Source organism: Harpia harpyja, chromosome 11 (assembly GCF_026419915.1).
Source record: "Harpia harpyja isolate bHarHar1 chromosome 11, bHarHar1 primary haplotype, whole genome shotgun sequence".
Taxonomy (NCBI): Eukaryota; Metazoa; Chordata; class Aves; order Accipitriformes; family Accipitridae; genus Harpia; species Harpia harpyja.
In genome coordinates this window covers 10,082,450-10,099,419 of record NC_068950.1, presented here as the reverse complement: position 1 = coordinate 10,099,419, position 16,970 = coordinate 10,082,450, and the positions used below count along the sequence as shown (strand labels likewise).

General features: G+C 56.2%; 1 protein-coding gene across 4 annotated transcripts; it reads left to right on the top strand.

Annotated features, from left to right (window-relative positions):
- Window positions 1–301: 301 nt before the first annotated feature.
- On the top strand, window positions 302–16,964 carry FAM163A (family with sequence similarity 163 member A). 4 transcript variants are annotated; one of them, XM_052802323.1, is made up of 5 exons: window positions 302–342; window positions 11,948–12,044; window positions 12,587–12,609; window positions 13,140–13,254; window positions 13,928–16,964. In XM_052802323.1, exons 4-5 carry the CDS (start codon window positions 13,162–13,164, stop codon window positions 14,330–14,332), a joined length of 498 nt encoding a protein of 165 aa, XP_052658283.1. In that variant the 5' UTR covers window positions 302–342; window positions 11,948–12,044; window positions 12,587–12,609; window positions 13,140–13,161; the 3' UTR covers window positions 14,333–16,964. The 4 variants fall into 4 exon arrangements, with proteins under 4 accessions (XP_052658283.1, XP_052658285.1, XP_052658284.1 ...); XM_052802325.1 differs by lacking the exon at window positions 302–342 and adding an exon at window positions 456–520; XM_052802324.1 differs by lacking the exon at window positions 302–342 and adding an exon at window positions 7,705–7,945.
- Window positions 16,965–16,970: the final 6 nt, after the last annotated feature.

Sequence of the window (16,970 nt, the reverse complement as noted above, 5' to 3'; positions counted from 1 at the left end):
TCAGGGGATGCTGCCAGCGTGCGCAACCCCCGGGAGAGCTGCAGGCGCTGGGGTGTAGGCCGGGGGGGAGGCCGAGCGGGTGTCCCCCCCGTTCTCCCCCCCGTGGGGCAGGCGCCCGGGGGCTGAGGGGGCCGTGGCCCGACGCCCCCAGCCTGGCTTCCCCTGCGGAGGAGTTTCGGGGGGTACAAGCCCGTGCCTGCGCTCCCCTGCAGCAGCCCCGGGGCGGCGGCGGGGGCGGCGCTCGGGGGCGGCAGCTCCGGCCCCCGGACAAACTCCTCCCCCGCTCGCCTCCCCCCCCCAAGCCGGCCGGACCCGCCTCGGCTCTCCCGCTCCTCCGCTCCGGTGATTATTCTTTTTCCTATTATTTATTATTATCGCTCTTGTTATTATCGTTACCCTCCTTCCTCCGGTCCTCCCCTTCCTCCCCCCCCCGGACCCCCACCAGCCGCCGCCGTGCCGCCGGACCCGGCTCCGCTCCTGCCTGCACCGCTGCCCGCTCCTGCCCGGCCCGGGCGCCCAGGTAGGGCTCGGAGCATCCCGCTGCCGCCTTGTCTTCCCTCCTCCTCCTCCTCCCTCCCCCAGCTTTGCAGAAGGGGTCGGGGCAAGGGAAAGGCTGCCGCTCGAATTTGGGGCTGCGGGGGTGGGAAGGGGTGCCTGCGCGGTGGGGGGGGACTGCGGGCAGGATGGGTTGGGATGCTCCCAGCACCCTGGGGCTGAGCTGAGCCCTCTGCGCCGCAGCTTCGTGCGGGTGAAGCTCCCGGGTTGTGGTTCCCTGCAAGGTCCCGACTTCTTTTCTGAGGGTTACGCAGTACAACTTTGCATTGAGCTGGGTTTCTTTAAGTCACCGTTAACTGTTCTGGTTGCTTGGGTGGGTAGGACTGAGTTTGCCTGTCTCTAAACCCTACTTCTTCGCAGCCAGGCAAAGTTTTGAAAGTCCCAAGCCCAGGGCTCAGCCTCTCGCTCCCTCGGTGGGAGCCCAAAGCCTTGCCATTCAGCAAGGATATGACGGCCTGACAAATCCCCAACCTCGCTACCAAACCTCTCCGCGGAAATGGTGGCTGCCTTTGCTGAAGTGGAGGAAATCAAATCCTTTTGTTTATTCCAAAGGATCTCTGTTTTATCTCTCACCGTGCTGTGGTAATTAAAGGAGACCTGTGCTCGAGTTATTCGCCCGGCTTTTGTTTTCTCCTAAGGTTATCCTGGAGGATTTTGTTCCCTCCAAAAGGGCATGTGGAAACATTTAGCGTTTTCAGCTGGATTCCATTTGCGTGCTATTGACTGTCTCTCCAGCAGAGAGATTTTCTAAGGTGCGGTGGAATATTCCACCCCAATGGAGGCTTGTATTACGGGGGCTTTTTTTTTCCCTCCCCCAGCCTTGCCCCTCACTCATCCAAGTCGCCGTTTTGGGGCACCAGGTGTACTGGGGCTGCTGGTTGGCATTCATGTTGTCCCCATGGGATCTGATGGGCTCTAACCTGGGCTTTGCCAGGGAGGGAGGAGAAAAGGCTTTTCCTGGGAAGGGCTTTTTCACCTGTTGGAAAGCCAAGAGGGGAGAGCGGCAGTAGGCTGCAGTTCTCAATATTGTGGTGAACATCAGACCAGTAAGTCCGATCCCATTCCAGTGTCGTCTCCACTGGAATATGAGATCCTCTCCCAAAGTGCTGGATTTCAGCCTGACCGCAGGCCTGAGGACAGCCAGCTCTGGAGCCCTGCTTAGATGAGACAGCCCAGCCCTGCTCTGCTCCAGCCCAAAAGACCCTTAACAGGGTGGAAATCAGGTGCGGAGGATTTTCCACTCAGCAAACCCTCCCCCTTGGAGAAAGGCCAAGCATCCTCCAGCCATTTTGCGTGGGATCATTTGGGGACCAACGGGAGACCCAGGCAGCTGCCTGTCTGCTGGGAAGTGTTAGGATGGGGCATTTGGAGGAGCTCAGCTCCTGGCTGGAGCAGGATCACCGACCTTAGCCATGGGCACGAACAGGAATGTAAGAGCTGCTCCCCTTTCTGGGGGTCTGCTTTGTGGTCATGCCTCAAACCCAGTAGCCTCCAGGGCAAGCAGCAAACAGAAATAAGGTCAGGCCGTGGTGTTTCCGTTGTTCCCTGCCCCGGCTGCCTCTCCCTTCTCCCCCTCCATCCCCACCACCCCCCATCCCTCCTGGCATCTTTGCCCACCCGACCTTCCCCATCGCTGCTTTCCCACGGGATGAAATATTTATTGAGGCTGCGTTACCCTTGTTTTCTTGAAAGCGCGTTTCACACTTCATTTGCAGGAGACATTAAGAGACTTCACAGCGGGTTTTCCTTCTCGCTGGGTGCATGTGATGGTGTGTGTGCGACCATCCTGGCCAGCCCCGCTCCTGCCTGACCGGGCAGTGCGGGCTGGACAAGGTCGAGCACCTTGAGCGACAGATGAGTCTGTATCCCTGCCGTGTGATAAATCAACTAGAAAAAAAAATATCTGGTCTGAAATCCAGCAAAGAGTTTAGCTTTGCAGAGCCGACCTGTCCGTGCCTGGTTGCATTGTACCTCCTTGCCCTGGCTGGGATGCAGTGAGTAAAAGGAGTGTGAGTGGTCCCATAAAGTAACCATTGGTGAGATTTTCGCGTTATGGAGAAGTCACTCCTGGACCCGATCCTGGAGTGACTCCGCTTGGATTTACCCCAAACAGTGGGATTGGGGTTGGACACTAATGTCAGGCGCGGCTCTGGCTTTCCCTGTGTCTGCACAGCCCACGGGCTGCGGTCCGGGATCCTGCCGGATGGGCCATCCCAGAGGGATGAATTGCCATTGGTGTGGAAGGCAGAGCTGCGGCTGGGGACCCGCACCTGTCCCATGGGGTGGCTGTCCCCAGGCGGGCTGTCCTCCCAGGGCAACCCGGGATCGTTGCGGGTACCACAGGCATCCGAATTGCAGCACAGGAAGCGGGGCCTGTGGTTTTCTGGGGGGAGAAAGCTGCAGGTTGATAACAACCTGTCGTGGTTTAACCCCAGCGAGCAACTAAACACCACGCAGCCGCTCACTCACTCCCCCCCACCCAGTGGGATGGGGGAGAAAATCAGGAAAAGAAGCAAAACCCGTGGGTTGAGATAAGAACGGTTTAATAGAACAGAAAAGAAGAAACTAATAATGATAATGATAACACTAATAAAATGACAACAGAAATAATGAAAGGATTGGAATGTACAAATGATGCGCAGTGCAATTGCTCACCACCCGCCGACCGACACCCCGCCAGTCCCCGAGCGGCGAATCCCTGCCCCCACTTCCCCGTTCCTATACTAGATGGGACGTCACATGGTATGGAATACACCGTTGGCCAGTTTGGGTCAGGTGCCCTGGCTGTGTCCTGTGCCAACTTCTTGTGCCCCTCCAGCTTTCTCACTGGCTGGGCATGAGAAGCTGAAAAATCCTTGACATTAGTCTAAACACTACTGAGCAACAACTGAAAACATCAGTGTTATCAACATTCTTCACATACTGAACTCAAAACACAGCACTGTACCAGCTACTAGGAAGACAGTTAACTCTATCCCAGCTGAAACCAGGACACAACCGATCTGCTCCAGCCATGTGGGTGAGAAGGGCAGGATGGGCTTCCCAGCATTCATCCTGGTGATGGGGATCCCTGGGGATCAGGGCAGCTGTAAGCTCCCATCCCCATGGGTGATGTGGCTGTCACTGGGTCTGCATCCCACCAGGAAGGATGAGGTACGTGGGCAGAGCCAGCTGGGGCACCCAAAAAAGCAGAGGAGGCAGACCCCAGAGCTCCTCACAGGTGGTGTCAGTGGCCAGGGGATACCTGGACTGCAGGCAGTGGGGTTTTGGCTGGTTCCCCTCCAAGCTGGCTGGTTTTTAGCATGACCGCTTTGTTCTCCCCCACCCAGGGTGCCCCTGAGATGGGAGGAGCAGCTCGTCCCTTCCCTGTGCCGTGTCTGGCTCTCTGCCGGGGCGACCTGCAGTGGCTGCTGCACAAATCCCACCCTGCTGAGCTCCCTGCTCCTGCTATGGGGTCCTTAAAAGCACAGGGGAGTTAAAAACACATGAGTCCTTAAGGCTAGGAGATGGCCACCCCCTGAAATAGCTTTTGGCCTGAGGCTCTGGAGATGGGCATCCAAGCTCTGGGGCAGGTTGTGCCTCCTCTCCGGAGCACAGGGATGAGGAGCCTGCAGAAGCCATCGCATCGGACAGACAGAGGCCAATGAAGAGAAGAACAGAGACTTTTCTGGGTTGTTTTTTAGATCCCGACCACGAAGCCACACTGATCCAGAGCCAGCACCTGGCCCTGCTGTCTGGCCCCACCGAAAAGAGACAGTCTGTCTGCCTTGCGCTTTCGGGGAGGCTTTGAGAGCCCTCCTGACTGTAGTACTGCCGCACGTGGGAGGCTCTTCTCTCTGTATTGCTGCCTGAATGCAATTAGGCTTTAATGAGTCATTAAAATAAATCTCTGTTTCTACTCCAAGCAAACATGCCGGGGGGATGCTGACAGTCAGAGCAGCAGGTCTTGCATCATGCGGAGGAAGAGGCTGCGCTTCCCTGCGCCCTCCTCCCCAGGGCTGGGCCACGACGCCCTCCATCTCCGTTTTCCATGGAAAAAGGACTTTTCCCAGGATCCATTCAGGTTTGCAGGTGCTGCAGCAGCGAGGTGAAATTATAACCTGTCCTAGGGCTGGTTTTTTTTGGAGGACCGGTGGTCTGAGCGTTATCTGCTCCCTGATGCTGAAGGGCACCTGCCCAGGTAGAAGTGGGCAGAGAAGTCACCAGCCCTGTTTTTTGGCTCCTGGTTTGTTAAAGATGCTGATGGCCGTGTCCTTTTTTAACCCATATGTGGATCTGGTGTGCAGGTGGGGGAGATCTCAGCCGTCCCCATGGCTGGAGGGAGGTGAACATGAGGCGAGCACTGAAATATGAAAGGGAAAGTGCGGTGCATCGCTGACAGACGTCCATATAGTTTTCCTAGCTGTAAATGGGATTTAAAGAGAGTTTGTGAGCCAAGAGGGATGCTGGTGGCCCCTCTCCTCATGGCAAGCACAAGGCTCATCTTCCTTCACTCCACCTAACCGGTAAACAGTCCAGTTACCCCTAATCATGTCTTTGCTAATTTAATTCCTACACAGTGGCTGTCTCGCTGGCATGCTTGCAGGCAGGCGGGAGGGCAGATGCTGGCAGGACATGGGGGGGATGTCCCCTGTCTGTCCCCGGGGAGCAGCATCCCTCAAACACCCGGTCGCTGTTTCAGCCACTGGCCCCATACCGTTACCCAGGCTGCGGGAGGGCACAAGTTAAAACCAGGGGTTGAGCAGGAGCATTTATTTTATATTTTATTTTAGCAAAACCAATAAATTGGGTGACATCGAGGCACGACAGATTTGCTCCGGCGCGACTCAGACAGCGTTACCTGAGCGTGGGGTGCTGGTGGGGCTGAAGCCGATGGGATCACAGAGGCTCCAGCCTTGGCCAGAGCTTTCCCCCCGGGCTTTGCTTTCGGGAGCAGAGCTTGCTGCTATGTGGAAAGGTTTTGCCCAAGTCGTGTTTCATGCGTCAGGCTGGGAGGGACAGGGACAGGGCAACGAGGAAAGATCCGGGTGGGAACTGGGAAACTGGGCAGAGGATTTTCATGGGAATGATGGAAATGAGGTGGAAAGGCTGACATGGCACAGATGTCCAGGGCAAGGAGGGAGATAACAAAGTGGTGCCTAGGAGGAGAAGCTGTCCTGGGGGTTGTTTCAAAGAAAGCCGGTGAGAAACTGGCTTAATGAAAAAAAATCTTTAGCAGAAAACTCGCTGCTGTGCTCGCTTGGATCTTGTTGGGGATGCTCTGCAGGGGTGCTCCAGACTGTGTTGCACAATGCTTCTGCCGGGATTGATCCTCCTCTTCCAATGTGCGCCTGGGATGAAGGTGCATTTGGTGTCACTGAGTGCCCTGGTGGGATTAGTCCCGCTGGAGAGCAGAGCATGCACCTTCCTGTGGTGGAACAGCGAGAAAATCAAATTAGGGAGAAGATTGTATCTCCACAGGGTGTGTTCACAGCCCCGGGGGAACAGAGGGATCCAGCCGAGGTCTTCGTCTCCTTGCCCTGCTGGGAAGACCCCACTGGTGTGAAAATAAATGGGTGCTGAGGAGGTGAAGGTTTTGTCTTGGAGCAAAGAGGGTGCTGGAGAAATACCCTCGAAGGGCTGGGAATGAACAGCAGAGCATCCTCGAAGGGAGGCTGGCTCTGTCACGCTGCCGGGGAGGGTCTCCAGGCTGCGGGATTGGCACGATCCTGATCTATCACCTGGACCTTCCTCCTCCCCAAGGCCTTGGTGCGGGATGGCTGGAGGCTGAGAGCTTTTAAGGAGGTCCCTGTTGCCCCGTTTTGGCTTGCTGGCGCCTTCTCGCCTTTTCCTGGGCAAGTGCTGGCAGCACTGGCTGACGCAGAGGAAATACCTGTGCCACGTTGGTGCTTTACCAGAGGGTTAAATCGGTCGTGGGATGCCTACACCGGTGCAATGAGCTTGTGAGAACACCAAGGGTGACATCAGGGTGGAAGCAAATAACCCTTCCTGCTCCTTTCTGTGCTCATGAGGATCCATCTCTTGTGCTGTACAGTGTAAACACCCAGGTGCTGCTGTGGCAGGGGGATTTAGGGGCAACATGGGGTGTGAATCAGATGCAAGCTCTTGCTCTCTGGGGCCGTGTCCTCCAGGAATCCACGGTACAGCAGGATCCAGCTTGGGCTCTGGCTCTCCGCTGGCCGTGGCCATAGGCACGGTCCCGAGCCTTTAGCTCTCCTGTGCAGCGAAATGCTCCGGCTTTTTGGCAAGGGTCGGTCTCACCTCGGGCATACTCAGCATTCTGGCTCCCCGTGGCCTCACTCTGCTCCCGGCGTGGACGCTGCTCCACAGCTGCTCATCACGGGGGATATTTGGTGCTGGGAGGGATAGTGCCCGCGGCAGGGATGCTGGCCAGGTCCTGGCAGGCTCCGGAGAGCCCGTGGGGATGTGACGTGCGGGATAATCTCAAAAGCCTTTCTCTGTGCGACTTGGCTTGATGCCGCCGGTTTTGTCCCTGGTTATTTTGGGACCGCAGCGGAGCGTCTCCCCGGCACGTGTGCCTGGGCTCAGCCGCAGCTTTTGCCAGAAGCAGCCCCGGGAGGGACCCCAGGCGCGGCGGCAGGAGATGAGCCATGTGGGTCAGCCCAGGGACATTTCCATACCGCATCCCACCGTGGGCTGCCCACGTCTGATGCCTTCCCCACGTCTGGGGCTGCACATCACCCCTTCCTGGGGCTGCATCCACCCACCGTGGCTCCCGGGCTGGGCTGGTCGGAAGCCAGCCGAGCAAACGCAGCGGGTAGGAGACGCATGGAGGGGATGAGGAGGGAGGTGGTTTTTTCCTGCCCTGGGTTTTAAGCCATCCTGCGATGAGGAGGGGCTGCAAAGGGGTTGTAATTATATAGGGACTTGCCTAGATCCAGGTGTAGCCCTGGCTATGCCATGGGCTTTGCAGTATCATGTTGGTGTGTGTGCTTGGAGGGGACAGGATGTGGTGATGGTCCCTTCTGTGTCCCTCCATCCCTATGCATGGCTCCAGTTAATCCACGCAGGCAGGCGAGACAGGATCTGAATAGTCGCTTAAGGAGATAAAGGGCAGATGAGATGCCCAAGTAACGAGATACTGGCGTAATCCCTGCCTGAGACATCCCAGGCTGCAAAGCCGCCCTTCCTCCAAAAGTCTGTGAAGTGCTGGGAGGTCTCCCTGGGACAGGGATGTGGATATGCCGGCTGGTCCCAGGACGTGCCAGGGCTTCGCACACTCAGCGCTGCCACGGCCAGAGATCGGAGGGGGATGCTCGGTCCTACCTGGCTGTAAAGGCGATTGCTGCTGGCGGGGAAGGTCTCCTGGGCTCCCGCAGGGCAGGATGAGGCCTGGCGTGGGAGGGAGCGAACCTGGGTTGGCAAGAAGGTGAGTTTTTGGCAGAGTTTGGTGGCCAGGAGAGGGGGTCTCCTCGGCTCGGTGGGTCGGGAGCATGGTGTTAGCAGCAGGAGTGCAGCCCCTCATGCCCACCCAGGAACTGGGGTCTGGCTGGCGACTTCCACCCTTGAAGTGGTTAGATTTTTGTTAATTGCAATTAATATCTTGCCTTTTCCACAGAGCTTTTGCAAGAAAAGAGCTGGTCTCAAAAACCTTGTCAGTACTTCTTCTTTCCCATCCCTCGGCTGGGGAGGAGGGGGGCTGGGAGGAGGTGGCGGGGAGCCCCAGGGAGCCGATGCGGGCGGTGGAGGGAAAGCAAGGGCAGGGTTGCGGCGGGGCACGGAATTTTCGGTTTTGATGACTGACTGCAAATTGCCGGAGCCTCAGCTGGGGGACAGTGTCACCTCTGCAACCTGGCTGTCCTTGCGGTGGCCGGGAGCAAGGAGCAGGGTTTTGGCTGCTGTTTCCCTTGCAAAACTGCTGGGCCAAACCCCCACACGGCTCGAGGCACCAAAGGGGTCATGGCACGAAAAGGCCTCGGGTAGGAAACAGGTTGCACACAACGTCCTTGTCTGCTGGGAAAAGCCTTTTTTGGCATTCTCCGCAGCAGGCTGAAATCAAAGTTTTCCCAACTGCCTCTGTGATTTCTGTCTGCAGGTGGGTCTGAACTTGAATATAAGTCAGGCAGAACCAGCCCAGTGCCACTCCTGGGGATGTTACTGCTGCAGGAGGGAGCTGTTGGCTGGGTGCAGCCCCACCGCATCTTCTTGCATCCCATGTTGCTGTCACTCTTTGGGTGAAATTTCATTTGGGCTTGGCTCATTTCGGGGTGTAGGTGTCTCCTCGTTTCTGCTCCGTCATGGCTCGGCTTGTCCCCTTATGCCTTGCAGCACAGAGCATCTGACATGCAATGAGTTTGCAGGGCCTCAGCCCACCCCGTGCAGCTGTCCTGCCCCATGGCTGGGGGGAGGGGAGTGGCCACGCTACTCGTGTCCTCCCCCCTCGCCAAGGTTTGCAACTGTGGGTTAATCCACCTGAATCCCATCGGGCTGAGCCTGTGCTGCGGGGCAGGCTGCAGCCACCTGGGAGCTGCCCTGTTGTTTGCTGCCATAATCTGTTTTGAAAAGGCAGCCCCTGATGCTGTTTTTTTCCAATTAGGCCCTGGGAGATGATTCTGGTAAGGCAGCGGCCGGGCTAATTTACCAGGCAGACATTTCATTGAATTAGCCCGTGAGCTGCAGAACAAAACTGGGAGAGCAGAGCCCGGGCTGGGGCAGGACTCGCCGGCAAGGTTCGGCACAATGTTCACGGCAAATAGCCGTGCTCTGCCAGAGCCTAAAACCTGCTCCCGAGCGCCTGTGTTAGGGTTTGACCCTTGTTGGATGGCGGGGGTGAGCTCGGGGCTGGTACGATGCGCCAGGCAAGGAAGGATGGGAGTTTCTCGTCTTGTTTTCTGAGAGTGCTGGCAGCTGGCAAAAACCTCCCATCGACTTGCAAACTGTGCAAATCTGCGATGGACGTCATTGAAGGAGAATAAATATAGAAGCCTGAGATGCCACTCGTTCCCAGAGTCACTTTTCAGGCCATAACTTTGCGCTGCAAGACAACATCAATTAAAGAAAATGTATCCCTGCAGCAAGCGGTTTTGCACGCCTGCCCAGAGGAGTTCGATATGGCCAGGGACCCTCCTTCCGCCAGCTCCCGTTCCCATCAGGGACAGCGTGACACCGCTGCTTAGTGTCTCTAATCGCTTCCAGAAAGCTGGCAAGGGGCAGGGAGGGTAACGCAGCCCTGCTCATGTAAATCCTGATTTTATTCAGCAATGGTTTGTGCGCCGGAGGGTCCCCATGCCTGCCCTTGGGTCGTAGCCCCCTCTCCTGAGCAGCCCAGGAGCAGGTGAGCGGCAAACGCCAAGGTGTCTGCTCAGCTTGGGGTATTTAAATATTTAAACAACTCTGAACTCCCTTTTTAAGTCAGAAGGAGGAATGGGACTGTGCCCCAGGGAGTTCGGCTCGTGCATCCCCCTGCGATGCCTGTGCATCCCATCCCGCTGCGGCAGCAGGAGCTGCAGGGCTCAGCTCGGCTCACAGTGCAGCCTGAGGCTTTTAGGGAAACCCTAAAAATGTACAGCCTTTTGTCGGGATGGGGTGTTGGGGCTGTGCTGTACCTGAGCCCGGGGGGCAGCTAAGCCAGTGGAGCCCAAAATGCCCCTTTCCCGGCAGGTTGGGATGTGCTTGGGGAGGGCGGATGGAAGATGGACATGGGCTGATCCCCAGTGACAGGGATGCGGCTGCTGGAGTGGTTGTGTGGCCCATGCAAGGGCTGGAAAAGGCTGTAGTAGTTGTCCTGCCCCTTCCTGGGCTTATTTACCTTATAATTCCCAAGACCCCAATTACTCCTGAGATTGGGGCTCTTGCTCCTTCCCCAGGAGGCATTACCTCCCCTTCTGCAGCCCTGCAGAAGAGAGCCATGGGTTAGAGAAGGCTGGTTTATAGCAGCAAACTATTTTATAGGCACAAACTGAGTAGAAAATGAACTGCTAGGCTGCTGGCGAGCAGGATTTGGAGGGGGAGGAGGGTAGGAAACTTTCTCCTCTCTGAAAGCATCACCTCCAAAGAGATGAGCAAAGGCAGCACTTCTCTTCTGGTTTGTTTCAATTTTTTGCCTTTTTTTCTTTTTTAAAAAAAATCACTATTTTAATAAGGAAGAGCCCAGCCCCTGAGTGGGGCCGGTGAAACACCGATCCCAGCAGCCCCAGAAACAGGAATGCCAGAGATGGGGCACATGGAAGCCCAGCCGTCCTCGAGGCAGCACTGGTTGGACTTGGAGGTGACCAAAGGGTCCCCAGGGCCGGTCCCTCCCTGCCCGGGGTTGTTCTTCGAGGCCGCCTGCTCGCTCCAAACCTCAGGCTAATTGGATGCTGCTCTCCGAGCTCTAAATCAAATCACAGCTCCCACGAAATGAAGTTTTCTGGATGCGGACGGCCGCCTGCATCATCCATCACCGCCTGGCTCATGGTGCGTCCCTCTTGGGGGTCATCGAAGGTCAACATTTGCCTTTTCCAGCCACTGCCATCAACTTTTCCCTGTTAAGGATGCCACCCGGGGAGGCAATAACTCCATCGAAGGCTCCCTTGTGTCCCTCCCTGCCATCCCTGGTTGCGTTTCAGGGTGCAGTTTGGTAACAGGGCGCAGGAGCCAAGCATGTCGGGGTCTATTATTAGCACTGTGTCAGGTCCCCTGATGGATGGAGATATTAGCTGGGTTATGGACCTATTGATTTCTCAGGGGTTTTTTTCTCCTTTGTTTTGTGTGCAAGAGCGGCTGGAGGAGGAAATCCAATGCCCACCCACCTTTTGGCTCTGTACGGGAACTTTCCAAGAGCTGAAAATCAATTTGTGGCAGGCAGGATCCTGCAAATCACCGCAGCGGAGTGAGGAGGGTGGGTGATTTTTTTGGGGGGGGGGGGGGTCCCCACAGTGCCCGCCAGCACATGCAGCAGTGAGGGGCTGGGGCAGAGTTGGGCAGGTCTTGTCTGGAAGCTGCCACCTCCCTTCATCAATTAGGGCTGCGTGGTGAGTGGGTAATTAGATCTCCTCAGCTGCAGCCGACTGGCACTTGGGCCCTATCAATTAGCCTTGCTCTGGACGAGGCACAGAGGAACACATCGGCTGGTAATGAAATGCAGTTGCACCAGGCGTCGACGGAGGGTGGGGGCTATGGGGGCGATGGGTGCACCCACTTCTTGGGTGCAAGTCTCTCACTTCTGCTGAAATTGCAGGGTTTGGGCATGGAATTGTCCTTTCCTGGTGGTTTGAGTTTAACCACCTTTGCAGCACCCACCTTTCCTGCTGGTCTCCCTAAAAAAGCAATATATTTAGCCCCGCCACAGGGACAGAGGTGGCATCAGTGGGGATGGGAACACTGGGCAGCCCCCTTGGGCAGGGGGGATGAGCTGATGGTGGCAGTTTCTTTTCCTTATCCTCCCTTCCAGGGCTGCCGGCATCTCCCCATGGCCATGCAGCGCTGCCTGTCCCAGCCGGCCGCCCCGGGGCCGGTGTGACCGCGACGCCCTGCATGTCGTTTTCTGGGTAGGTGCCCATGGGGTGGCAGGGGGACGCTGGGGCTCGCCTGCCCTGGAGGGGATGGAGGGGAGAGCCGCTTTCCCAGCAGCACCTAAAATGTTGGCTGCTTGCGCAATGATGCATCCGCCTCCCTTGTAATTAATTTTAAAGAGGAAAAGGCCAAGTGCTGACTAAGCCAGGCCTTCACCCTGTGAAGCTGCGTGATTCACGAGCCACTGACAGCACAGCCTTGTCCTGCGGAGTATTTCTCCGAGCTTGGGAAATGCCTCCTTTCCCTGCTCCAAATTAAAGGGAAAAAAAAAAAACCCAAAAAACCAACAACAACAACCATCATCATGATCATCATCACCTGCAGGACCCAAAATGCTTTTTGCACCATGGAGGGTCCCAGGGGCACAGGCACATGCTGAACCCCATCCCTTTGGGATGCGAGACATGAAGAAGGGATTCCTACAGGTCCCAAATCAAGGCAAATTCTCAGGAAGTGGGGAAACGCGCGGGAGGGGTGCTGGCAGGCTACAGCTAACCTCTCCCTCTGCTCCTTCCAGGTCCAACACCTCCGTCAGTGAACGTAAGTAGCCCCCACATCCCGTGGCACGGGGACGGTGGTGGGGGCTGCTTGGCTCATGCCAAGCCCACATTAGACCCATCAGTGCCCAGCAGGCAGCTGGGGCACGTCTTTTGGGCTCAGACTGACAGAGTTGCAGAGTTTGAAGGGTCCCCTTTGGCTTTTCCCAGTGGAAATCCAGGTTTGCTTTTGCATTTTGAAGCAGAAGCTGTATTTTCTGCCGGGAGGGTGGAAATCAGCCCTTTTGGCTCAGCAAGGGGGGAGGCTCTGCGGGTGGACCATGGCGTTGTTTCCCAAAGACCCCAAGCCAGAGGCAGTGATGACAGCGAGGGGACGTGATGCTGCATCTCAGGTGTCCTCTTGCTAAGAAGAGAATCATATTGGGTGATAGTTTTTCAGGTGGGGAGGGAGGAACAGGGATGTGGTATTTTGGGATGCCTCATGGGCGTCATGTCTGGGATGTGATGACAAAGCCATGGTAGGTGAGGTTCATGTCCCGGGGCGACATGTGTCCCTGTGGCCCTGCCTTTCAGAGTTTGATGGAGAATCGGTCGGATGACAGCGGGAACTGTTGTTATCACCGGGGGAATCCTAGCAACGGTGATCCTACTGTGCATCATCGCCGTGCTCTGCTACTGTAGGCTACAGGTGAGCGCCATGGCTGTCCCCCATCTTGCCACGAACCCTGGCAGTGTTGCTGCTCCTCGGGATGAACTGCTGCTGCAGGGAGGGGTCTCAAAGGGGGTTTTCCTGCCCGTGATGGGCAGGGACTTGAAACCCCCTTCCCCCCCAGGTGCTGCAGAGTTACGTCCTTTCCTCCTCTCGGCATGGGGGGGTCCCGTAAGGCTTTTGAGACTCTGCAGCACTTGCTAGTTTAGGTGTAGGCTTGGCTGGGTTTGCAATACCAGATGGAGAATTTTAGGATTTTTTTCCCCTGTAAACTAAACAAGGAGGCTTTCAACAACAGCTAGCTACAACCTCCTGCTTTTTAAAAGTTAATGTGAAGTCTGTGCCATGCAGCAGTGCCCGTGTGATGAAAAGCACAGCGGTTACTTGGAGGAGTTTCCGACTGGCACAGTAAAATACCTTCCCCTTGCAAACCTTGCTGGGAGGGGAGATGCTGAGTTCCCCGGCAGCTGCCTCCTGCAGCACGCTCAGGTCCAGGTTTTGTCCGGCTTCTGCTGCTTTGCAGGACCCAGGTACCGGCGGAGCAGAGCAGCGAGAGGCCCATGAAGGGATGAGGGGAGCGGGGATGTGGCAGGGCTGGCTGTGAATAATAAGGGCTGGCTTTCCCTAATACAATCCCTTCCCTTTTGCGCAGTACTATTGCTGCAAGAAAGATGACTCCGATGAGGAAGAGGAGGAGGAGGAGGAGGAAGAAGAGGAAGAGCCCGACCTTCCTGTGCACTCGCACCTCAGCACGTGCAACGCCTGCAACTCCCGCATGGTGGATGGCCAGGGCAGCCCCGCGGTCCCCCGCAGCGAGCTCAACCAGCACGGGGCTCACAACTACTGCCCGACCTGCTCCCCCTACGGCTCCCCCTTTTACATCCGGACTGCCGACATGGTGCGCAACGGGGGCGAGAGGGTCGCCTACGCCCCCGCGTGCTACAAGGAGATGGGGCCGCCCATCAACATGGCCACCCTGCAAAGCTACCCGGTGAGCCGCCACGGCCTCCTCCGCGAGAGCTTCCCGAACCCACGGGCTATCAGCACGGAGGTGTAGTCACCATTGCCACTAGCACAGGGTGCCCCCAGCCGGCGCCCGCTCGAGGGAAGGGGCTTTTCACTTTTCTTTGGGGTGGGGTGGGGGTTTCCCACAGAGAAGACCCCGTAAACCCAGCCTGAGACCAGCACGGTCCTCCTGCTGAACCGCCCAGCACGGCTAAGCTTTATGGGCGAGAAGACGAGAGAGAGACCTCGAAGGGTGATGTTAAAACTGGCCACCTCTGAACCCATCATAAGTGTCATTATTATTCTACTCTATCTCCTGAAGGGACTTGTCTAATGAGGGCTATGTACAGTACAACCTAATTTAATTACCCCAGGATCCCCCGACTCCCCGAGGCCAGAGCGAGGCCTTCGGTGTCCCCACGCAGCCACCCGAGGGGAAGCCCACTGCCTCCAGCACACAGAGTGATGCATGACCACCCACCAGCTGCCGCCCCCGGCAAATCCCGCCGCTGAGCTGGGAATGGCGGCACTCCTCAGCGATGGGAAAGCAAAGAAGGGAGGATCCGGATCGTCCCGCTCCCCTCGTGCTGCATTAGTTGCTGCTAGCAGTTAGCTTTTACATTCGAGTGTAAAATAGGGCACCATCTCCCACCCGCTCCATGCTGAAGAAGTTCAAGACATGAATTTAGATCACCACCGGAGGAGGCAAAGCTGCTCGCAAAACCGCTCACCTGCACAAACGGGCACAGGCTGATCCTTCTGTGGCCGAAGCCCCCACCTCTGCTACTCTTCACGAGCTTTCTTAAGAGCGATTTTTAACTTGGACCCATAAAAATGGCAAGATTTTACTTACGGGAAGAGTCGCACCCCTAAATAACTGCAGTTTTGGTCACCTTCAGTGTTCAAAGCCCCTACCCAGCCCACCCTGACAGCTCTGGACAGCCAGAGGAAGGCTGGCTTTAGGACAGCTTTTCCTTTCAATAGCAACGGCAGAGACCACCAGGTCACGTCTCCTCCTTTGCGGGGCCCACAACCTCCCACGGGAGAGTGATGTTCAGGTGGTTGGGGTCCCCCCCATTTTGCTTTTGGAAGAAGAGGGTGCAAGACCCGAACCTGGGTTCACCGGCTCTGCAGCTGGTAATGACAGGCCAGCGACTCTGCCTTTCTGCAAAAATGAATGTGGGAAAGTTCCTTCTTCCTCCGTAAATCAAATTAGGTGAAAAATTACTAAAAGGACATCTCCATCATTCATGGGCACTTCCATAGCAACTGGTGCGGGACCACTTGGCTGAGCACTTCCCATTCATGGCAGGGAGGAGGGACCCGGACAGCGACGATCCCCACAGGCGTGCGGATGCTGTTGGAGGCAATGACAGGGAATGCTTGCCATGCCTTTGCAATATAGGTATGACTGCTCAGAAATGTGAGTTGTGGGGTTTTTTTTTCACCACTGCAATTTAGAAATCATCCTGCTGCTCACCGAAGGATTTAGACTTAACCTCCCCATTCATGCACAGAAAAAAGCAGGTCTCAGCACAAAGGCGCACGCTACATGAGCCTTGAATGTCTACCTTATCAGGCAAAAGGCTAATTTACACTGTGGACCTGCTCATGCCTTGGCACCTCTGCTTAAACTACCTGAAGAAAAGGAGCCAGACAAATGCCAAATGTCATGACAGTCCTTGTAACCAAACCCCTTGCCCCAGCCTGCATTTTATGCAGCCTTTTGAGCAAATGTTATGCGCTGTCTCCCCCACCTCCGGCCCAGAAGGACATTGTAGTGCCATTATCCTAAGATTCAGTCTAGCTGCATCTCTTTTAGAGAGTCTCCTTCCATTCTCCAAATAGCGATAGCAGGTTTTAAATGTCCTCTCACACTAAGGGCAGGCAGGAGGGAAGACAAAAAGCAGCAGCAAAGCTCTCTGGATCCCACTGGCCCGTAGCCTGTAGCTCCTACTGCTTCCCATCCAGGCAGTACTCCTCCCTGAAAATACAGTCTGTGACTGGAAAAAAAGTCTTGGCTAACTCAGTAAATGCCATCCTTTCCCACTAGAGCATCTGCTCAGCTAGGTCTCATCCTGCTGGGAGCCACGAGAAGTTAGTATGTCCCAAAGTGACCTGCGGGCTGCCACCCCCATGGCTCTGCCGGACGGCCCTGCCAGCTCACGGGCACAGCAGCTCCCGGCATCCAACTCTACCTCTTGGCATGCAGCAAGGCCTCCCACCGCACTGGCAGCACATGCCAGGCCGTCACCTCTGGAGGGTGGGAATAACACAGGGGGCTTTTGCGGGTCACCCTTCTGGTGAAAGGAAGGCAACTGCATCATCATCTTCATTACATGCAAATTAAGCGTGACCTGTTGCCTGCTAATGAGGCGCCAAGGCTGGCAAGGCAGTTGCAGAGTAGCTGGATGGCCAAGATGAGGGTTAGCCTCGCAGCCAACACAACACCCTGGGTCTGGCACGGCTACAGAGAAATGGGTGAGTCTGAAAAGGCTGGAGACACGGGAGATGCAACTGTGGGTTAGAAGGTTTTTGGAGACAGTGGAGAACAGGACAGGGTAGGGGCAAGGATCCCAGATTTTTTCCACTTCAGATTCCTCCTGTTATTATTCTCTTTGTTGCTCAGCTATGGGTCCAAATTCAATGTCAGAAATAAACAAGGACTTTGAAATACAAACCAGGAGTGG

Coding starts and splice junctions, on each gene's coding strand:
- FAM163A (XM_052802323.1), top strand. CDS start 13,162: ATGACAGCGGGAACTGTTGTTATCACCGGGGGAATCCTAGCAACGGTG. Junction 13,255..13,927: donor TCTGCTACTGTAGGCTACAG/GTGAGCGCCATG, acceptor CCTTTTGCGCAG/TACTATTGCTGCAAGAAAGA.